Raw genomic sequence first — 24211 nt, forward strand, 5'->3', positions numbered from 1 at the left:
CTGACTGCGTGTGTTTTCTCTGGAGCGTGTTCTTTCTACACGCAATATTTACAGTCTAATTACTGAACACCAGATAGTGATGTCTCCTGAAATTTGAAAATCTTTTTGCGTGAATGCTCAGAGAGTGAGGAATTAATGGAAAAACCCATGAGGGACTTGAGAAGAAAACACAAGATCCCCTGTATTTTTCATCAATTTTTTTTTAATTAATTGGTTGTATTAACAAAGATTTTGTGTATTTTATATTTCACCCTCTTTTCTCTAAGAAATATTTGGGGAAATATTTGGGGCAAATGTAGCAATTAAAAATGGAATTTCTATTTGGTCTGAATGTCTATCTTTTCATTTTAATAGGCCATGTTAGAATATCACATCAATATTTCTTCTCACCTCAAACAGGCCGATGATATGAAACTTAGGTGGACTGAGAATATTGAACAATAGTTGTGGCATATTTTTGCTGGCAAAAAGGGCCAAAATCCTCATGAAAAAAAAAACAAAATAAACATCAGCTTTCTAATACAGGGAAAAATCCATATTCTCCCAAATCAAATTAATATCATACTGTTACTTTCCCAATGCACTAAATATCAGCCTTGTTGGACAAAGATGTTTTAAGTTGTTTTCAAAAATAAGTAAGGCTTCCATGATTTTCCAGCATGTCAGTCTGTCTCTGCCAATAACCTTTGAAACCATACACCAATTTTAGTCAAATTTGACGTAAAGGTATTGCTTTGATTGAAGTTCAGTAAAGCTAAGTAATTGACTAGAAAAGAAATTCTGTTCATTCAGCCTTTGAGGAAAAAGCTTCAGAGGGAATCTGACTCTTTGAGAAACATGAAAATCCACATATTTTGAGCTGGATGTAGTTGGAGGGCCACGTGGTCACCTCAAGATTAGCCTTCGTTCAAAATTTGTAACCTGTCAGACATCTTTAAATACAAAATCCACAGACAACACCCCAGGAAACAGGATTCATTAGTTTGACTTTCCTGGGATTACTGCAGTATGCAAATTTCATAATTCCTTTATCAGATCTATGAAATGTGTTTACATTAGAAACAGGTGAAGCAGTTTCATATTAAGGATGAAACTGAATTTAGCTTGCTAAGCTGGGCTTCTGCAGGCCCTCCAAGGGGAAGCTACAAACTTTTCAAGGAGCAATTTGGATTAAACAGGTGTGATAACTGAAAATTCAATCTGTATTGAACTTTTACCTATTTCAGCCTGTGTAATAGTACTTTAGGTTTCCAAAGTTTTTCTGCATTCACTTTCAAGACAGGTTTCTCTGCATTTGCAGATAAGAAGAGCCCCTCTGTTGCAATTAAAAGCAGACAACAGGCTACTCATGACATTAATAAACGACGGACCCTTTTGCAAGATAACAGCTGGATAAAGAAGAGACCTGAGGAGGAAAGGTAAGAAAAATATGAAATGCATTTCTTCCATATTTAGTTCAGTATGAATGTACCTTTGCATGGAGCATCTACTTTTACATGGATGGTATCAACCAGAATTAGGTGTATTGATTGCCTTTTGGAAGTATTAGTTTGCTCAATATTCACTGACTGTTTTTCACTGGGACTTCTGAGTGCTGAGTATTTAATGAAGTTCTGCCCTACAAGTAAAATCCCTCATTGCACATGTCTACGTTGCAAGACTATGATCTATTTCTTTTTATAAGCAAGAGGATTATATATCTTGGCAAGTTCTTTTAAGGAGCCTAACTCAGAATCAGTTTAAATTTACTCTAGTGTAAACTAGGACTTAAATTACAGCAGAAGCAATGCCTTGGGACCATGCTATCATTATCTGGTCCATGAACAGCTTGTAGGAAGAGATAATTCTTACTCCAAACGTCTTGAGTTTTCTACTGCAGAGTTCTGCAGCTGGTGCAATTAGAGTAGTAGTGGACAGTTGTGAAATCTGATTGAGGACAGAAATATTTTGCCAAGAAAAAGTTATCTATTTTTAATGCTCATTGTTCTTCTTTTGCTTGAAGTGCTGATGAAAACTATGGAAGGGCTGTGCTTAACCAGTACAAATCCCAAGATAGCCTACACAGGTATGGTAGAGTATCTGAACACCTTTCTAATTATATTACCAAAGAAAACTGCGTATCCTTTTACTACATCATATCATACAGTGAAAATATGTATAGACTAAAACTGTTTAGTTTTAGTCTATACATATTTTCACTCTAAATCTGACTCCAGTGTCAATAATTGATCACTAAAGTGGGACCAGGGTTACATCTGTTGACACCTGGATGGTCTAAAACCCTGTATGATACCTTAATGTGAGACATAGATACTTTTTTATCAATGATGAGTTGTTTAATAAAATCAGTGACCAAAGTGGCATTTCTGTATCTTTTATTACAGCAGCAGCACAAATGGAAAGGAAGATCAGAAAGCTGTACTTGGACGATACAGATCTGATACCACCTTGGACAGGTAGGGCTTTTGTTCTGGATGTATAGTATGTTGTGATTGTCACACCTGTGAGAGGTCTTAAAAATGAAAGCACGAATGAAATCAGTGCTTTTTAAAAGCTCTCTAATCTATTAAGCATCTCAGTAAAAGACTGAATGATTTTTGCATGAATTTTCAATGAGACAAATGATAATGTGATTTGAGAAAAGTTTCTTTTGATATCTTCTTTTTTTTTTTGTATCGGTTTCTGTGTATTCTTGTCCTCATAAATGTAAATATCTTTCCACAGCTGATAACCACTCCTCCCCATTTTCCTCCATTTCAAACTCTAAACCCAAGTCATGCCCATGCCTCCAACAGCTAAGCACAACATGGCTAAACCCATAGTTCTTTGCAGATGCTATGATCAGTACCAATATCATTCATGTTTGTCATACAGGTACTTAATTTGAATGTTCTGTTCAGTCTTGACCTCTGCTGGGTTAAGATATGACCATGCTTGTGTTTGCAGATTCTTTCTGTGTTGCATCTTCAAAATCCAGCCACCATTAACAACTGGTATCCAGAACATGCTGAGGCTATGAGAACCAGCACTTAAATGCATACTGTGGGAAAAGTGCACTTTATTTGGTTAGGTTTTAGCACTGTGTTATTTTATTTCATGACCCTTACTTCTCTTGTGAGGAACAATGCAAAATTGTTACATCAAATTCACCGTCTCCACAGGAGTTTGAAAAAGAATAGGCTAGAGACCTGTGCAGTATCAATCACCCTGCCTATTCTTCTACAGCCCAGTGAATCCTGCTGTATTGGTTCATTCATCATGAGGAAGCCATTCTATAACTTCAATTTACCTGTTGCTCTTCTTTTTATCTTTTCTATCTCCATATTAGGTTTTTTGATCTGGGAATCCAAATCTCCATGTAGGTATTTAAGATGGGTGCACACCTTGTATGTACACAGAGGAATAATAACAATGATCTCTATTTTGTTTGCAATTCCTCCCCTTGTACTTCATAACATTGAGTTTGCTCTTTGGAGTGCTGCTAAGAACTGAGTTTGAATTTTCACATTATCTATATAATTCCAAGATTTCTTTTCTGAGTGATAATTGCTGGTTCAGAGATCAATTGTTTCTCTTGGCAAGCATTACTTTGCATCCAAGAAAAGTGAATGTCATCTGCCATTTTAGAAATCTGACATGTTAGCAGATGACTTCTGAAAAGCTTTGCTGGTCGCCATTTGTTTTGACTACCATGAAGTTATGACATTGGCAAGCAACATCATCCCACTCTCATTTTTTCCAGACAATTCATGAATATATGGAAGAACACAGGTTTTCTACAAATCTCTTCTTCGACTCTGGAAACTTGCCATTTATTTTAAACCTTTGTTTCTTACATTTTAAGCAGTTTTTTTCTCTATTACACATGGGAGGTCAGTTTACTTAAGAACTCATAAAACAGACTTCTATGAAGATTTTTGGAAATTCAAGTAGCATATATCACCTATATCACACTTATTCAGATGGCCACTCACTTCAAAACAATTTTTAAAACTTGATTTTCATGCCTCAAATTAGGCCTGATTGCTAATTTAGAAGTCATAGGACAAATCCAGTTTCTACAGGGTGGCTGAGGAGCACTGTTCTTTTGTGCTCTAAATCTTTTTGGTTTATGCTGACATATTAAAGTATCTGAATTATTTCAGGTTGTAAGGTGATTATCTTTGCCTCTTCATACACACAAATATCTAACACAAAGGGTTCTTAATATGCAACTGATAACAAAGTATACCAAAGAAGGATTTTAGGTGTAAATAAGAATTGTACCAAGTGGAGAATATCCTTCCCAGAGGAAGCAGAAGTATTATTAGGAACTAACTAACCATTTGGCAAAAGATGGGAAAAACCTTAAAAGTCAGGTAGGGATGAAAATTACATTGCTATTTTTCCATGTACTAAGTGATCCTAAGTCTAGAATAACTTCCAGGAACACTAAATTCTAACTGCACCTATAGCAACTAGATGAGACAGAAGCAAATTACATACTTTCATTGTTTGTTTTATTAATAATCAAGTACTTTGGAATGATAGATACTACTAGGAAAGGATCGGAGAGCAAACCAGAAACCATTTCAGTGTGTGGTATGAACCTGCTTTCAACATCCTGTACACTGCAGGCATCATTTCACCGATGTGAAGAAACTATAATAGAACCAGAAAAAAAAAATTAAAGAGGAACGTGAGAAAAGATGGACAAAAAGTCCTCAGCTTGGAAAAGAATAATATAGGGAAACTGAGGAATATAAGAATATTTTCTGTTTGTTGCACTTTATGAATGAGGAGATACTGTATAATTGTTTGGGTAATGAAATAAGAAAAAAAAAACAAAGAGAGGGAGAGAAAGAAAAAACAAAGGAAGAGAAGAGAAGAGAAGAGAAGAGAAGAGAAGAGAAGAGAAGAGAAGAGAAGAGAAGAAGAGAAGGAAAGAGAAAGAAAGAGAGGAAGGAAGGAAGGAAGGAAGGAAGGAAGGAAGGAAGGAAGGAAGGAAGGAAGGAAGGAAGGAAGGAAGGAAGGAAGGAAGGAAGAAAGGAAGAAAGGAAGAAAGGAAGAAAGGAAGAAAGAAAGGAAGAAAGGAAGAAAGGAAGAAAGAAAAGGAAAAGAACATTTATTTTTCATTTAATGCATATCTAAATTGTAGGAGTCAGCACCACAGGAAGCCAGAAATTTAACTTGGTTCAGATAAACATTAAATGTGTAAATGTACCATTGATCGTGTGTGTGTGTGTGTGTCTGTTGGAGACAGCGTCGTGGGTGTGAACAGAGGATATTCTTTGATTCCTTATCAGAAGCTCAAAAGTTATACAAGAAGAAGTTAACATAATGTTTACCTTTCTTTCACTTTTTTTTTTTTTTTTCTTCAAAGCTTCTGCTACATTGGGGAGCAATGGAGTAGGATCCCAGATCGAACCTTTAAGGCTTTAAAATGAGAAAATACAAAACTATGTAAAGCATTGCGCTGGAATTTTTAAAATAGGCGATGAAATGTGAGAGAAGCGCTGGTTCGCTGGCGAGTGGGGAGTGAGAGGGAACGCTCGAGTTTGCATCCGCAGCAGTGCCAGCAGGGTTAGTGAGACCTCTAGTGACCTTCCCAGCAACTGTAGCTGCTGCCACAGACAAGCTGCCCTGACCAGGGGAGCGTTCTTTGCAAAACTGCATTTAAGATTTGCAAAAGACACAGAGCACCCGCTGGTGCATACTGTGTCCCAGAACTCCCTGGAAGGCTTTTCATTAAACACAACAGTGTCTGTATCATTCCGTGCTGCTTGAAGGCAGGATACAAAATATTTTATACGAAACATCAGATTATAGTTGTAAGATTCATTATTTTGCATCTATAGCTCCAGTTTATAGATGAGAATAAATAATTAAAATAAAAAATTATATCTAAGTTGGAGCTCAAGATGTGTTTCAGCTGATTTGATCAAATATTTAAGACAATCCTCTCAAATCAGTATTTGTCCTCTATTTCAATATACATCACTTTATATCTAAGCTTTTCAGAGTCCCCCAGTACTTACTAAAAAATATTCCATATATAGGAAGCAAGATGGAATAAAATAAGAACCTAATCTGCATCAGCTATGATAGCTGCATGGTTTTTTCTGTGAAAATTTTGAAGGGTTTTAGGCAACAACTGTAGAATCCATAAAGGGCTTGAAAAAATCATGTGATTGTTTCTTCCACGTGTTGTAAATTTCATGGCTTAATGAAATCAGTTCAAGCGTAAAGAATCCAACTTCTTTGATAGAAGTTACTCGTGTAGGTCAATAACATGGTTTGCCAGGCATTTTGTACTAGATTATTTTCACATCACGTTGATTTTTTAAATCTGTAAATAAAACAAGACTGTTGCATCTCTGTAGGAATGGTGAGGCAAAGAAAAGGGCAATAGTTCTCTGTGTTCCGCTTGACTGAACATTGCTTGCTTTCTGGTATTTTGACCAAATTCAAAGGAGTTATAAAAAATTGTTAGCGACAGTGAGGTTTAATACAGTGTTATTGTTTGAACATCATCTTGGAAAACTCTTTTTCAGTGAGCTACTTAGAGTCTTCAGATAATAATGCAAGGAATTTATACAATTTCAGCTTCTATTCTCTACCTTTTGTGATACTGAGATATCAGTACACAGGGCAAAATGATACTCCATCTTTTAATTTTATTGAAAATGGATTTTAAAAAAATAGAGTATGTATTATAAACAATTCCTGTGTTTCTGACAGAGTTCCAGCCGGAAGTGATACCGATAAAATGAATAAATCCCCAAATCTGAACCATAAGCAAAACAACAGGTATGAATTTCAGAAACATAATAATCTAAGTATTATGTGTTATAATTTATCACGTATCATTTATCACGCATTGTCATCTAAGAGTTATATATTCCCATAGCTTTAGAATTCATGTACATACCAAGATTATTCAGAGAAATTATATGTATATCTTATGGCCTAGTGTAGGCTTCATTTGACCACCCGACCTCTGGAATGTAGGCATCTATATCTAAATTATCATAGACTCTTTTTATAGTTGGTGAGGAGAAAAAAAAAAAAACAACAACAAAAAAACCCCCTCATTAAAATAAGAACAATTTTCCTTAAAGAAGCCTATTTCTCCACACAGTTTAAAAGGAAAGCCAGCTCAGATTACACATTTACTCAGCGTGATGATTATTTAATAATTACAGTATTTAAAATTTAAAAAAGAAAGAATAAGAGTATTTTGAAAAACACGGGTATGTTCTAGAGCTCTAGATTTCTCTGCATAAAATCTACCAAATGCAATACATAATTCTGAGGAAGGATAATGACAAAATTCCATTTAATGCTTTCAGTGGAAAATGCCATCGTACATTGCCAGTGGAAAATTTGCGTAACAAAATTTGAGTACCAACATAGCTTTTGATAAGCTAGCTCATTTTTCCAGTGGAAACTTTTCTTTTGTCAGAAGGCCAGTCTATTGATTAGAACAGTTTTAATTTAAAATAAGTTAGCACAACATTGTTGATACATTTTTTAAAAAGTTGTTATGATTCAGAGGTGGCCACTCTATATATCATATAATTCCACAACACTGAAGAATTATCTTCTAAAAAACTTACACCTATTACCTGATTGAAATTTTCATTTATGAAAGTCAGAAGAGCTCAAGCTCCATACTTGTAGATGCAAAGTGACAAATGCATCAGTTTGTGCCTTCATCAATGTCAGTAGAGTTGTGTCAGTAATAAATTACACAGAACATAGTTGCTGGAGAGCACAGCAATTACAAGTCATCTTGTGGAGAGTTGAGATATTACTTTGAAGAGCAAATCAGTATCTCTGGCATTTAAAGTTCAATTGAGGTCACATTTTCAAATTATAATTTTGCACCACTATATGGTAAATCATGGTGATGATGACAAATGAAGCATCATATAAATTGGATTTTATGGGGTTTTTTTTGAGAGGGTTTTTTAACAAACCAACAATTAATTCTGAATGGGACTTAAGAGAGACTTAAATTGTATACCTTATTTCCTGCCAGACAGCAAAATGATTTGTAAAGCATGATTCCTCAATTACTGTTATTATGAATTGCCAATTGCTATAATTAAGAATTGCAGAAGATAAGACAATAACTTTTTGATAAATTTCATGAGAAATCACTGGCTTGGATTTTCTATAGGTTAATTTTACAAACATATCCTAAACATAAAGCATTCTAATTGAACAAGAAACAAAATTTAAAGTAAGAAAATAAAAGATATTATTATTATTATTATTATTATTATTGTTATTGTTATTGTTATTGTTATTGTTATTAGTACAGTGTTTGGAGACTAAATTGTAGGTGCAGAAGTCAAGATTTTAAGAAGTCAGAAATTACTTTGGATATGTACTTTGGATATAAAAAAATGCAGCTCTCTAAACAACAGAACTCCTTAAGATCTCCCTCCCACATTTTGTGTCCTTTGAGGTTAAACATAGTTATTGCATTTACCATACACATTTGTATCATTCCAATAGCACAAATACGGTTTCTTATATTTTTATTATAATTTAAAATTATACCCTTTCTGAAGATTAACTCACTAAGTATATTTCCTTAACAGACAATCTTGGACTCCTAATGCAGCATCCACAAACACCGCAGTCACTTCTCCAATCAAGAAAAAGAGGTATTCATTACCAGCACTGCTTGGGTGCTGCAGGGTATATAGCACTGTGTTAAGCCTCTGTAACGAATCACAATTACATTAAAAAATTACCACCTTCCTCCTCTAGCATGCTCAAACTCCTCAGCAAGCTTCAAGAATTAAACTTTTACATCCTCTGTCTTTTTCCATGGGGTTTATTAGTACTGTCTATGTAGAGCCAGTTTGGTGAGCCTGGTGGACATGGCACAATGGGGGCTAACTCCTGGCTGCAGCCCCTAACTGAGCTGTCCAGTTTTAAAGTGCTGTAGCTCACTGTAATTGTGAAATCTCTGACGTCAAACTTGACCCTGTGCTGCTGCAGTGCATATGAATCACAGAGTTTCCTGAATGATACACAGCTGCCTTTAAAAATCTGGATTTCAGGTAGCATTATATAGGCAAAAAAAACACCAGAGTGTAGAACTAAATACATTTTTAATTTAAAATGTACTGTTGGTGATAGCCATAGTTTTTCTGCATCCTTCCCAGCTGCAAATGCTGTTCATTTGTAATTTTCTATTCCCTATTTAATGCATAAAAATGTGATAAGTAGAATAATTAATGTAGAAATGAAAAAATCATCATATTTATATTAACAGATCTGTTTGGTGGAACTTTATGGTGTTTTCAGTCCAGTAGCTCCCTTCAGGCGCTTGGAAGATATGGAAGGCCACCAGTGAATTGTACTGCTTCTGGTGTAATTGTTTTTACCTCACGAACAGTCGCTGGATTGATAGTTTTGAGGGTAAAAAAAAAAAAAAAAAAAAAAAAAAAAAAAAAAAAAAAAAGGCAAACACAAAGGAACTGAAAGTGCTTGTGCTCTTTATGTGACCTCTAATAGCCTGATTGTGTTTCTTGTGTTGATACTTGACATTCTTTGTGCATTTTATCTGGTTGTCCTTTCCATGAATGGTCCATCTATTTGTACCAATCAGATTGCAGAAAAGACCACCTAGTCACAGGATACATTTTTTCAATAAATAAAATTGCTCTATTATTTCCTATTCCTTTCAGTTTTCTGTAAATATGGTCTAAAAAGTATCAACATGCAGTCTTTGAAAATACTGATAATTTAAGAAAAGTTCCAGGTATTTTTACATCACTTCTATTCTAACATTCACAGCTGTTCAGGCCCAGAGTATTAAATGAATACTGAAAAAATTATTTATTAAAATTTACAGGCAATCTTGGATGCCTCCTCCAGTTTCGAGCAGTAAGACTCCAACAGAAACAGTGGAAAGCAAACAGTGCGTATCAGTGACCACTGGTTATTTCCTAACTCTTGGCTAGAGCTATGTTTGGGGGCAAGAAAGCAGGGCAGCTCTTTGATGGACTGAGTTTGATGCAGAAGATTCCATGCAAAGAGAAATCATCTAATGCACAAGTACTTGTTTGGGCTCTTGGTAGCCTGATGCCCAGCATTGATTGGGGCCTGAGTATATGGAGAGCCAGCAACTTGAGGTTATGTGAGCGCTCCCAAAACTTTTCTATCATTCTTCCAAGTCTTTCTTTACAGTTTCCCTCTGGACTATTCCAATTAATTCTCCTCAAGGCAAATGTGCTGTGGAGAGGTTGGCCATAATGGCAGGGATCTGCTGGTGCCATTTGGGTTCACAGTCAGGGGCTCACTCTCAGCCCTTTTGTGTATCAGTGTGAATAAAACCTCAAAATCCACTAAGTCTCCTGTCAGCAAAGTATCCAAGAACAAACAATCAGCATAAAGTTACTTGCAGATGAAGGTTTGATGTTTATTTCTGAAATTCTCGTTGTTTCCTGGCAGAATAGAAAGAGAACAGGGAATGTTTCTTGTGCACTTGCCTAAAAGGAGAACATGGATGGTTTAAAATATTAATAAATAAACCTTCATAATATTCTTTGCTTATGTCCACTATTTGCTGCAGCATGGCCTTCTGCTTCCCTAGTTTTAATGTGGGAAACTTCCAACCCGAGTTTCATGTGCAGCAATGATGAAAATTACATGAAACAGAATTAAGGAATACATTGTGATGTTAGATATAAGCCTTGGTAGACAATTGCCCAGGGATTTTATGGAATGTCTGGCACTGGAAGACTTAAAACCAAGTGTAGCAATTATTTTTAATCTTATTCTATGTTTACTACCCTCTATCTGTTTGGCCAAGATTCAAAGTCACTCTTAACCCAGCAGAAAGATGGCTCATAGATGTTAAAGTTTATTTTCTTTGAAGTTAGTCCTTAATAGATGTTCTCATTGTGCCAACTGAGAAGAAGTTGTCTGGCTTCATTTTAGCATCTTGCTAAGAGCATGGTAATGTTGAAAGCATAGGATAATGCTCTATATGGCATCCACCCAGCTTCCAATAGCAAGCTGGAGTTCCTGTATTCTTCTCAACACTAATTATCCAGTTACTCCTCCAGTCTTGCAGTTCAGAGAAGACTGAAAACAGGCAGTTTGTTTCTGAAGCTTTCATGACCCTTCCTGCATCCTTTAACAATGATGCCATCACACATAGCTGGTAAAAAAGTGATGGGCATCTAATGATTACTTGGCTTAGCTTTTAAAAGAGGTTCGAAGATGTGAAAGCTATTTCAAATTGTGAATATTACAATAACTAAAAATAGTTATCAAAGGAAAGCGTTTTACTTGCCTGTGAATTAGTTGCACAGGAAATAAAGTGCCATGCATGATGTGAATAAGCACAGTTTCTAAAGGTCACTATCAGTCTAAAAGACTGAGCAAAGAGCTGTTAGCTATGTCTTTTCTTCACATTTGAAAAAGGCTGACTGCTCTGCTATCCTCAGGAAGGGAGTCCAACAATCATGGGTATATGGGTTTTCTTGGTCAGGATTATTTATATACTTTTGTAATTCTGAGATGCAATTCTAGCCTTTTATAGTTAAACATGATACATAAACTTCCAGGGTTCTTTACCTCAGTTCCAGCTGATTGAACACACTTCACAAAACACTCAAAAGGAATTGCAGTTGGAGCTAAGACTACAAGGAGCTCACTGTATTTGAGTTTTATGGTTGTGGATTGTGTGCTGAAAACAAAACAGTACTAATCAAAGTGATTAACTGAAGTATGTTAATTGTAGAATGATTGTCTAAGTGACATAAAGAATATGGTTTGAATTTGTGCTACTTGAGTTAAACATGTATTCTACATTTAAAAAAAAAAGAAAAAAATATCATCTTGAAAGGAAGAGAAAGTAAAAGTAATTGCTGTGGATTGATCAAAATCTTGCAAAGTGCTTCAATACTAGCATTTTGCTACTTGGTTCCTGAAATGTTTACTCTTTTCTTTCTCTAGAACCACTTCAGAAAATTCAGAGGCTCCAACAAGGTATGTTTTACTTTGCTTCTTAGTAGATTTAGAAATGTAAAACCTTGCATAAACCTTGATTATTATTTTACATTTGTTTATAATACAAACACTGTATAATTTTCCTGGGAGGGTTCCTTTATAGTTGATGTTGCAGAAGTGCACGAAGAAGACTTCCTTCCCTGCAGAAATGCAATTATTTGCATATAGCTTAGAACATTTCACTGGATATTTACTCAAATTGAAAAAACATTAAACTGCAAAAAACATTAAAAACTGCTTTGCAGTTTTAGTTCCACAGTCACATATGTTGCTAATGCAAATACTCTTTTATATGAAACTGCAGCTCTAAACTCAGTGAAAGAGAGTGTGAGGTACACAAAGAAAAAGAAACTGTTAAAGAGCATATAAGCAACGTGAAGAAAAAGAAAGTCAAATCAAGAAGTTCTGCACATGCAAAGGCTTGTAATAGAAGGCATTAAGATGAATTGATGCAAAGTACTCTAAATTTGAGTGTCTGCATGGGTTGCTCTAATTTTATAAAAAGAATTTATTAAATTAATTCATTAATTAAATATCTATTTCACATGGTCCAAATTAAGAAAAGATTACTTAACCAGCCTGCAATCTCATGACTTATAATTAAGACAGCTATGCAACTTGTCATGGTTTAGTTGCCATACTAATTGAAAAATTCTCTAAAGAAGCAGGTAACCCTCATCAACTCTATCTGCCACCTTCTTCTTTTCTTATAATTACTCATAATTTCAGTATCCCTGTAGTGACTAATTTGACTGTTCCCATAGATAAAAATAGGAAAGTGTAAATGTTTATTTATTTAGCTTTTAAAAAATCAGTCCTTTGCTAGTTAAATAAAAGTTTTTTCTTTACTAAATAAGATATATTAGATAGGAGAAAGGTTTCTCAAGGTTTTTTTTTTACTACTATAATAATTTTTGAACAGTAAAGAAACTCCACTTAATTACTATACCCATACTAGCAAAATAGCTAGTCTAGGGATACTAGTTTGCCAAAATGCTCAGTGGATGTGGTAATCTAGTCAACTAAAGCATTACATTTCTTTTTTATATATGTATAATTCTTTATACAAATATATATAATATATATTTAAAGAAAAAAAAAAAAAACAAAAAAAAAATCTCAAAGCCATGACAAACTCATTGTAGTTACACCTGAAAGAAATACAGTATCACTTCAATGATAAACCATTGAAGTGATACAATATGTTTTCAACTGTCTTATTGCGCCTTAAGCATGTTTTCACCATTCCTGTTGCAGGGCTGCCCTTTCACCAGAACAGGCGACCCCGCAGAAATCAAAGACTGATGCGGACGATCAAGCTACAGCAAGGTAATATAAACAGTATAATCAGAACAGTGTTTTCATAAGCATCGATTATTGGAATATTAAGTACTCAATATGCTTTATTTCTATATTTGATAGCTCTTTTGGACATGGCATGTGATTAATGCAGCATTTATCCAGTCCTAACCATTGGCCTAGAAGTCCAAACTCTGAGTTCCCTCTCATTGACTTGCTAGGTTATGTCAGCTGTTTCATTTTTTAATCTTTCAGTCTGTCCAGCCTCCATCTTAAAAAGCAGCAAGTGTTTTTTAAGTTGCTACAAATGTTTGGAAACAGAAAAATCGGAATAGTATGGATTGTACAGTGTATTTTTTTTGCTCTTCAGACATTATGGGAGAGGTAGTAACTACACTTTACTATGAATATAAAAACACTCCAACTTGTGCACTGTGGTGTTAGCATTTTTAATAGTGAAAACCCAACATATACCCTTTTAGGATAACAAAATTAGCATGTTTCAACAGATGGACTTGTTTTTGAGGGATGAGTTAGATGGCATATCAACTAACCTTTGAAAGTCTGCAGAATACCATAAAAATAGTTGGTGGAAGAGACACACTTTTTTTTTTTTAACATTTTTAAACTAAAATTTCAGCAAATTGTAATGTTCTGTACTGATAGAGATGTTGTATTTTTCAAAGCAATTAGCAATATCTTCCCCATCCCTGGAAGTGTTACAGGCCAGGTTGGATGGGGCTCTAAGCAACTTGATCTACTGGAAGATGCTCCTGCCCAAGGGAAGGAGATTGGAACTGGATGATTTTTAAAGTCTCTTCCAACCCAAGGACATTCTATGATTCTATGATTCTATAAACATGCAAAAAATTTTACTCTGTGACCTTGAGCAGAGTAAAATGCCTGAATATGCAATTATAAAAGGAATTAAATTAGAAAGAGATTTCCATATACTATTACAATAGCTCATTTGCAGTTTTTATATAGAAATATTAAATGGTGCAGACAATAAAATTAATTTAAATTAGCTAATTTTATTTAATTTGTTTCATACAGTTCAGTTTTGTGAGATCTGAAGCTACAGACTATACTGTTTTTGAATCCTACTCCCCTCCCCCAAAGTCCTAAAAATGTAAAACCAGTACAGAATGACTAAGAAAGCATCCAAAAGATGTCTGACAGTGTAATCCCTAGGAAAAGGAAGGAAAAAAGCAATGTTTCAGGGAAACATTTTCCTGTCAACAAATGTGGGAGATCTTAGAGAATTAAATACGCCGAGTATTAACTGGGGAAGTCACAGCCATTCTTCACTGCTAAGGGCTTGTTAAGGTCTGACTTAATCCTCACCCTCAATCAGTTCACATTCATCATCCCCTGGTTGCTCTCATTACCATACTAAGCTCTGTATTCCTGTCCCTTCATTGGTGATGAGCTGGAGGAATATTTTATTGGTCTACAAGTTTCTATGGCAACACTGCACTGCTATTTGTGGCAGTATATAAACTGTAAGTAGTCTGTAATCTTAGTGGGGAAAATTCAGCCCTCTATACTGCTGCTATAATTCCTTTACATTTGGCTGGTGCTTCAGATGTCACCCATCCGCTGCTGCTAAGTTAGCTTCACAAAACTACAGATTTTTGTTATATTTTTTGCTAGCCAAAAAATGAATTAATCAGTTGCCAGCAAAAGTTCCCTTTTGCTATTAAAGATGTCACTTAAATACTATATTTTTGGTAAAAACGGTTGTGTCACACAGGGTAAGTAAACAGTTACACGAAGAGTATATATAGTAATGTCAATTTGTATTAGAATACTGTTTTAATTTACATCCTTTAGTAACCTATATTTTTTTACTTGGAATAGAAAGATTTTCAGCTCATGCTTTTAAAGTCAGATTTCACTGATTGTCTGCCATTCAGGATTCTGATAGGGATGTTAAAGGAATAAGGAATTAATTTCACTATAAAATAAGTGGAAAATGGCAATTTGCTTTCTAACAAACTGTTCAGTGATAAAAGGAAAATCTTTCAGAAGGGATTTACCTGAAAAGGATGTCAGATACTCTCTTCTGGCTAAAATTATAGGGGAAAAAAAGAGCAATTATTGCATTGTTTTTAAGGACAACAGTTAGACCTGGCATGCATCTTTAAATACAGTGTGAATGTATACATATATATAGATATAGATATAGATATAGATATATAAATATATATAAATAAAAGTAAATGAATAAATAAACAAAAAAAATCTATATATATACATACATATAGATATATATATATATATATATATACATCTCACACCTGAAAGCATGGATATATGGATCTTCACCTGTTGAATATAATTTAGAGAATGGAATAAGCATCTCATGATTGCCTAGGGCATCTATGGATACTCCAGGCAGCATAAGTAGGCTAGGACACAGAAGAAGTGAAGATTACTGCCTAAAAATTGTGCATCTTTCAGAGCGTAACAGGTCAAATCAGGTCTCCTGGTGTCTCACAAATGCAGCAGGAGATGATCATTATGCTGGACATGTACAGAGACATTTTTCTGATTTCCTTATTCATGGCTTATCAAGTCCTTTTTGTGCTTTCTTCCACATCAGTGAAGATGCAAGATTCTCACCCTGCCTTTTTCCTTTCCATAATTGTAGTAACTATTAAATGCAGGTGTTTAAAAACTGGCATTTTTTTAAAGAACAATGTTCTGTGGAAAATCATGTTAAACCACTTCAAACATTCTAAGGGTGTTTAACAGAGCTTTAGTCAGTCTTTCATTAATGATTACAGTTAGGATACAAAAAAATCTGTGTTTCTATAAAAAGGCTTTTATAATGGGGTTCACATGTATTAAACTGCACATCGTTACAGATAGTAATGGTATTTGGCACAGCTAGCCACATTTACCAGGGCATTTACAAAGTTATTATCACCAAAGAATGCAGAATAATCAAAAATCTGTATTTCCATAAGTTCCTAAACTGTAGATCTAATGAATTTATCTTTTATTTTTCATAGATATATGAGAATTAATTCATGTTGGACATACCCAAGGAAAAGCTTTGAGGTGATAGTAATAGGGGCTATACAGGAGATTTGAGAGAGATTTCACTCAGCTCTCATAGCATCTGTAGTGAGATTGTCTGCTACCTGGGAAAGACTATTAGTCTGTAGGGGAAAAGGGCATATTGCAGAAACCCTTACATAAAGACATCTTGTTGGTATGCCAGCTACAGAAGTTGTCTTGAAGAAAATATTTCAGCTGTATATTTGTAGTATGTGGGTGAGAGAGGCAATTTCTAGGGAACAGAAACAAGGGACTACAATAAATTTTTCTGGCATAATTAAGAGAATCCTATATTCCTGCTCCTGTACAAGTTTTTCCCCTAGTGTACAGGGTAAGTCACTATTATTACTCCTCTCAGGTAGTAGAAAATTCAGACAATGCTGTAAATCTGTGTGTACTATGCTGCTTTTTAATGATATTCCTATTTGACCCAAGATGTGTTCCCAGTCTCATTGCAAAAGACTGTTAAAGAACAACACATTAATTACCTAGGCTTAAACTAATTCTCGTAATAATGACTCACATTGCTGTGTCTATCAACAGCTGGGAACTTTTAAAAGTGGAAAAAAAAATATAGGGGTTCTATTAAAAAAAAATAGTGAATTGTTATTGACTTGGAATTTTACAAACCAATGGAATTAAAAGCATGCTGTCAGGTCTCCTAAACGAACACTTATTGACGAAACCTTTTTTTTTTTTTTTCCTAGAGCTGTGTAAAGTACAAAACTGAAAGAAATGTTAGGTGCATTTTGAGACACTGGCTAATTATGTGTTCTCATTAGATCGTCATCCCTGGAAGTATTCAAGGCCAGGTTGGATGGAGCTCTGAGCAACCTTGTCAAGTAAAAGGTGTCCCTGCCCATGGCATGGAGGTTGGCACTGGATGGTCTTTTAGCTCCAATCCAAACCATTCTATGAGTCTGCAAGATATGCAATTCCAAAGATCCACAGGAAATATTCAAAGGAATTACCTTAGGCTGGACTAAAGTTTAGCTGGCTAAAATTTAAAGGCATGGCTCCTACATGAGTAATTCCTGTATGACTTTTCCTTTGGGATGTCTTTTATTCGCTTTGACTTTCTAGCTAGACCATCTAGAGACCTCTAAAATGTCCTGAAGGACACCTGTGTCCCTCAAAAGTTGTTGGAAGCAAGAATACTGAAACACTGCTCACATAAGCACAACAATAATTCACTAGCTTGCTTTTGCTACAATGACAGTTTCTTTATGGTAAAGTGAAGTAGCTTTACACTTTCTAAATTGTTATTGATAGTACAAATTAATACAGTAATTTTTTTTTTTTTCATTTCAGAAGAAGGCGCTTCCAAGAGACAGGCTCCTTCTGTCTCTCAATTCTGACAGATTTGGCATTCACTGTAATGCTGGTTTGCAGCTTTTCTGCATGTTGATACAAATGATTCACTGTTGCACAGCTACTGTGAAGAGATCCAAGTCCCTTATTCCTAACTGAAATTTTAATGCAGTGTTCACAGGGTCATACATACCCTTCCAGAAAAATGGAATAAATTGTCTTTTCCCAGTGATCTTTCCCAGTTAATCTCCTATAAAACATTCTGATCAATGGCATCTTCCTCTGTATTTAACTCCAAAATCCTCTGGGTTAAGTGCTACACTTGTTTTGGCACATTATAAATGAGTTTTCACAGTTGACTGCAGTCCTCTTCTGTCCCCTAAGTCTCAATTGTTGTTGATGAAAGGTCTGAGCAAGGGCTCCTGGAACTGATTGGTGAGAATAGCAATGTGGAAGGAAATGCACCCTGCTCCAGGATAAATGCCAATATTCTCTCAAAAAGTTCCTTTATTCATCCTCAGTTATACTTGACAAAACCTGATACAGGGACAGTAAAGCAGCCATAACAGCAGATCAAAATCCAGCTGGGCCCATGATGTTAAACTTTACCCAGTAAGATGGCTGACTTGTTTAATATACTCTAGACCAACTCTATTATTCCAGAGTTGGAAGGCCCACTTGGCAATTGGTTGTTTCTGTCTTCTCCTGTGCTGACATGACTAATTCAAAAATGTCCTTATGGTTTTCGCCAGATTTTCTTAGTGCAGTCTTTTCATATTCCATCATGTCAGAAGAAGAAGCTGTTGATCAGAATGCTTTGTAGGTCAACAGGGAGAGATCACTAAAGAAGGGACATCAGATGCAACTTGTTTGGTATCACAGTTAAAAATATTATATATATCTTAATATATCTTATATTAGAAACAGAGAGTCATCTCAGTAGTTTTATAATTCTGCTCAGGGCTTTTAATCAGAAAACAGATGCTGATCTATTAAAAATACAGTGCATGATTCCTTTAATAGAGCTGCCTCTGGATTGCTCATGATTACGCTGATGATGACAGAATGACTAAATTCAAAACCTCACTGAGTATCCCTGGATTTGACATCAAGTGTCTCAGTCATTATGGGCATTCCAAGAAGTCTGAAATAAGCATGGTCCTTCAGTTTTCTAGCCCATGAAATAACACAGTATTGTTGCTTCGGTATAATGTCAACTGCTGGTCTATCAGCAAAGATGGATTATAAAATTTTAGGCAACAAGGCAAGAATGCCTTCAAGAATTAGGGAACACTTGGAACGAGATAGAGGCTCAGGACTTTTACAGGTTGTGTAAATATTTACTGAATGACAAGAGAGTTGTGGGCTCATACTCTGCTTCCTGATCCTTGAGGTTCAAGGGCTTACCTGGGGTATGTTTAAAATTTTATTTTTTCACTCCCACATGTCTAGGATCAACTTCAATTTCACCTTAGCATTAAGGACAGTCTATTTGCATTGATGCTTTCTTCATTGCCTTCAGAATTTTGCGAATACAAATATTAGAAAGATTTTCATTGCTTTCACTAAAGAATAACATCACTAAAGCTTTTTTTGTAGGTGTGATTCATGTTTCTTGCTTGAAACTTTATCTGCATGTTTTCAAGATTAAAAAAAAAACAAAACCAAGAAATCAGAAAGATCTATGGGATGGGCTTGAATGTGTGGATCTGATTAATTTGCGTTTTTCTTTTTGATGGTGATCTGACTTGTCAACAGTTACACCAGAATTTCAGAACTACTATCTGAAATATTTGAGATTCACAAGCATGGATCACAAAGCAGAATGTCTGAAAAGTATTAGATCTCTATCTCAAGAGAACTGAGTTAGAAATCAAATGCAGATTGAAAAGCAAAGCAAAATGTAGACAATTCAATTTCTCTAACTTTTTGATACAGAACATAAAAGGAAAAAAATTCACACTTTGTGATTACATATGACATTAATTTTTCTGTTTTTAAAGATTGCTTACTGAAAATGTCCATAGATCTTTTATACATTAAATCAAGGAAGGCATGAGATAGCAAATATTAATAGAATCAAGTAATGCAAACCACTCTTGTTCCATAAAGAAGGAACATTTGCTGATATTGATACAGAATCAGAGATATAAAGCATTTGAAATTTAGCTGATTTCTGTAGAGCTTGTCACACAAGCCTTATATAATTTCCCTTTCTGTTTGTGTCTGAGAGGCATAGGGTTCCAAGATATGGCAGGATAGGAGTCCCTGGTTAAACTGAGCCATGCATTTTGCATGCAGACTGCCTTGACAGCTTTTTTTTTAACCTACTTTGCTTATGTTCTTCACTAGTCTTTTATTCTGTTGGACTGTCTTCATTAGTTGTCAGATTTCTAATCCTGTTTTACACAAGCAGCTACAGGCAAAATAGCAGAGAGCAGCAGCAAATTTCATGGCTAACAGGTCTATAGCATGAGGCCCACAGTGGCTCAGCTGCATGACTTTTTCTACCCTTCAAGGCTGGGGCTTTCTTTGGATTCAGAGTGTTATTTTGTGAATTTTTCTGCAAAGATGTTTTTAAAGGCAGAATAGGCTCTTTTTTTTTTTTCTTTTATTTTTTTTAGGAGGTAGTCACTTTCAAAAGAAAAGTAAATTAATCAAGAGAATTGTCTTCCATACTTTAACAATAATGACAAGCATACCTTAATCTTGATCCAAATCTTACTGTTTCTATTTTATAAAAAAGTAATTTGTTCTCTTCAGTACTTGAGATCCTTTTATACAATATGCAATACAAAATCTTCTGTACTGCCATTCCAAATATTTTTATGTAGAATACAAAAATGCATACCAGTTATCCTGAGTTAGGTGTTCCTAAAAACTTCCAGCCATGTCCTGAATCTTTATTAAAATATTTCATCCTGTTGAATTTGTGAGCCAACTATATATTCTCCTCCTGGCAGGCTGTCTGACCTACCTCATTCTCACCCATTTCAAAAATATTCACCCTAGGCAGAATGTTCACAGGGCTATAATGGCTGTCTCAGAAAATACTGTACTTGAAGGTGGCATCCCTTGGAATGACCTGTGAAAAATGTCAACATCTATTACAGGCCACCTACTGTATCTGAAAGATATTTCCTCTAGTTTGTCTAAACTGCTTTGTATAGAAGTTTCATGCTGCTGTTTTCCATCATCATCTATGTTTTAAAAAAGTTGTTGACAAATGTAAGAAGTATGAATTCAATTCAATTAGCCTTGGACATCAAAATAGTTTATTTTTTCAAGTGAAAATTATACTTGCAACTGGAAATCCTTCTCCACAGGAGCTGTTCACTGCATCTGATACTCTGATATTCAATGAGCTTTTTTAATGTATGAGTAGAGGTTAGTCTTTTTCTAGTTTAATACTTGTCATCTCTTTTACAAGTATTAAAAAAAGATGTAAGTTATATTGCTGATTCTTAACACAGTAACAACTCTCAAATGAAACCTAACCTGAAATTCTGTTTAAGTTCTGTAATGCAGATCTACTCTAATTTTTAATGTGAGGCTGGATTATGCTCTAATATCAACACCGGTTGATACCGCTGTGTGCTAATGCTAAAGTAAATGTATCTTTGCTAACAAAGAGAGATTTAAAAAGTCAGCAAAAGTATGCCCTGAGCACAATCAGATAAATTCTGAGTTATGCCCCATGTCCTACAGCTTGTCCTACCTTACATTTTGTTCTTTTATAAATAACAGCTCTTTAACTTTAGTTGCTAATAACCTGAACTATGCCTGAACCAATAGCTTGTAGTCGTGTATCCCATGACCTCTGCTTTGCACTAAGCCAGCCACCTCAAGGCAAAGAACTTGCAGGATGTCAGTCCTGGTTACTTGCTGCAGTCATGTCAAGATGTTTCATGGGGCTGAAAGTTTGAGAACTGTACCATAAATTCATATATTCCAAGGTTCTGTTTTACAGAACTTCTCTTCCATAGGAACCATAATGTGTAGCTGAACAGGTGAGTCTGCCTGTATTTTTGTGCTGCAGTCTGTAGCAGAAACTGCTTCTGTTCACTTATTAGGACCCTTCAGGGTTGGTGTTCTATGAATCAAGCTATAGATGACAAGGAGTGCACATGTAGTCTTGCCTAGATAGCAAGTAAAATCTACCTTGCAAGCCAGTCAGTGCTCTGGGATACCCAAAGCACTGACAAGAACAAAATAATGTGAGAGGAAATAACAAAATACTGTCAACTGCAAAGTCATGATGATGTAAAGGTTACAGAAAGGAACTAACTCATATATCCTTTGAGTTGCACCAAAGATTAATGTCAGTACACGCATTTCTGAAGGAATAACTCTTAAATTATTTGAAATTTCTTTCCCCCATTATTTCCAAACAGGAAAGCAGGAGCAGGCCAAGTTCAAACTATTTTAGATAACTGTCATTCTTTTATTGAAAAATCTGTGCAAAGTGAACAGAGCAATTTAAGGTAAAGAAATCTGAAGTTATGTGGGAAGAGTGCTAAAATACATGTGAAAACTTAAAAAGAACATGTCTTAGAGCCAGAATCTTTCCTGCTCATCCCAAAGGAGTTTCTTCCTCCCATTTTGACAGAAAGCTACTATCTACAAGAACAAATATATAGGTGATACAACTTCTCGATGTTATAAATACATTTCTATACCATTATTCATTCAATTATGTAGTATTTGATATAATAATATCGAGCTATATTAACATTTTTTAGAAAGATTAATGCAGAAAGTTCAAGTATTTGGGCCTTGTTGTGGGAGCATATTTTATCTGCATTGTACTGGAATATTTTTATTGGAATATTTTTATAGGAAGGCTTCTTCAATTAGGCTATCTAATTCTGACAGAAGAACCCACAAGAATTATTAAAAGTATTAAATTGAAAATCATAAAAAAGTGAATAGAATATTTTACATCTACACCACGAGTAAAAATTTCAAACATATTTGCATTACTGAGCTAAATCTCATTGAGAAGCACATTGGGATTTGGTTCTGCAAATGTTTACATGCCTTTGACAGTCAGACACAGGAGGGTACAGACACAATGGCCTGCAGGGCATAGCTTTGCTACTGTCACAGCTTTTCCATTGCTCCACACTGGGAAAGGCATCAGAAGTCAGCAGAAAGGCTACTGATAACTGTGCTGAGTAGACTGCACAAAATCCTGTGACTGCAGGCTGCTTCCTAAGTTTTGGGTCAATATACAACACTGAGGCTGACATATATGTGCAGGTTGCACAGCACATAAAGATCATAATTGAGATTGCTGCAATTTCAAACCTTCAGTAGACTTCAGAGAAGACTTGAAATGAATATTTAAAATACCTTTAAGAACAGAAAAAAAAGGAGGATGCAAGACAAGAATAGTAATACATATTTTACTCAAGCCAGACATATGCACAGCTGGGTTTTGTTGGGTTTTTTTAAAATAAAAGTTGCAAAAATATAAGTAACTACCTGAGCTCTTATTTACACTTACTATAATTTTAGTGTTGCTACCTTCACATAGTGAGGAAGCAACTTGCCATCCAATTCACCAAGGAAAAGATATTTTTTGGATAATTGCAAGGCTTCAGTTTCTGAAGGAACACTCTGAAAAATGTTAAGTCTGTGATAATATAAAGAGAATTTACACAAGTGTATAATATTAATGACTGGTATGGAATTCTAACTAAATGGCAATCAACTCTCCTTGCACTGAATTGTTTAATTCCTAAACAAATTGAGATCTTGATAATCTTATCAAAGGGAGCCCCAAATCTAACAAATATGACCAAGAAGAAATCTGAAAAGTCTACCTTTATCTTCCATGGAGATGTTGTTTCATGACAGAACAGGTCAGAATGAAAATTCAGTAAAGAAACACACGGAACATTGTTAACTGCCAGGTTATATAACAGGTCCTATAGGAGGTCATATCATCAAAGGCATCATTCTTTCCCTATTGCTTTCTTTTGAGGAGTAAAATTGTAATTTTTTTTGTAGTGAGCTAATGTTACTAGATGGTAGCTTTTTAGGAAAAGCTGCTGGAAAATTTTCAAGTAGAGGAGTTTGCATTTTGAAAATGCATTTTCACAGAAACAAAGCATTTAATAGAAAATTAAATTAACCAGTGCAATACTTTGAAGGGAAATAAAGGTACTCAAAGCAATCATGGCAATCATGTTTTGCCATGATACTACTAAAATTTTCATTCAAAAAGCGTAAAATACATTAATTTACATTTCCCTTTTTAATAATTGCATTACATTAATATATGTTTATTAGTAGCATATTGAAAAAGGGAAATTAATTAACCAACAAGATGTAATTGAAAGAAGATTTTTTTCCTTATATCAGAGAGTAATGATAAATGATATTCTATTCCTGAGTGGAAGTGCAAGAATCAGTGGATGTAACCAGATCTCAGCACCCCTCAATTTAAATACGACATTTCTTGTGAAAAGTGAGAGTTTACTTGGGAAGGAGTATCTAGACCTGC

The 24211-nt window shown here is 35.0% G+C and overlaps 1 protein-coding gene and 1 long non-coding RNA gene across 2 annotated transcripts in view; one reads left to right on the top strand and one right to left on the bottom strand.

Moving 5' to 3' along the window:
- The window catches only part of SCEL (sciellin), a 69422-nt gene that overhangs the window by 31045 nt on the left and 14166 nt on the right, over positions 1-24211 (top strand). Inside the window, exons 4-11 of the mRNA XM_066176332.1 lie at positions 1301-1418; positions 2003-2065; positions 2385-2456; positions 6721-6789; positions 8592-8657; positions 9857-9922; positions 11968-12000; positions 13279-13350. Coding sequence (XP_066032429.1) covers positions 1301-1418; positions 2003-2065; positions 2385-2456; positions 6721-6789; positions 8592-8657; positions 9857-9922; positions 11968-12000; positions 13279-13350 — 559 coding nt within the window. The remainder of the gene's footprint in view (positions 1-1300; positions 1419-2002; positions 2066-2384; positions 2457-6720; positions 6790-8591; positions 8658-9856; positions 9923-11967; positions 12001-13278; positions 13351-24211) is intronic.
- Positions 1-24211, bottom strand: part of LOC136285306 (uncharacterized) — a 78349-nt gene that overhangs the window by 29815 nt on the left and 24323 nt on the right. The window lies entirely within an intron of this gene.

The sequence above is a fragment of the Chamaea fasciata genome, unplaced genomic scaffold, assembly GCF_029207755.1.
Source record: "Chamaea fasciata isolate MVZ Bird 193981 ecotype frontalis unplaced genomic scaffold, bChaFas1.0.hap1 SCAF_2, whole genome shotgun sequence".
NCBI classification, from domain to species: domain Eukaryota; kingdom Metazoa; phylum Chordata; class Aves; order Passeriformes; family Sylviidae; genus Chamaea; species Chamaea fasciata.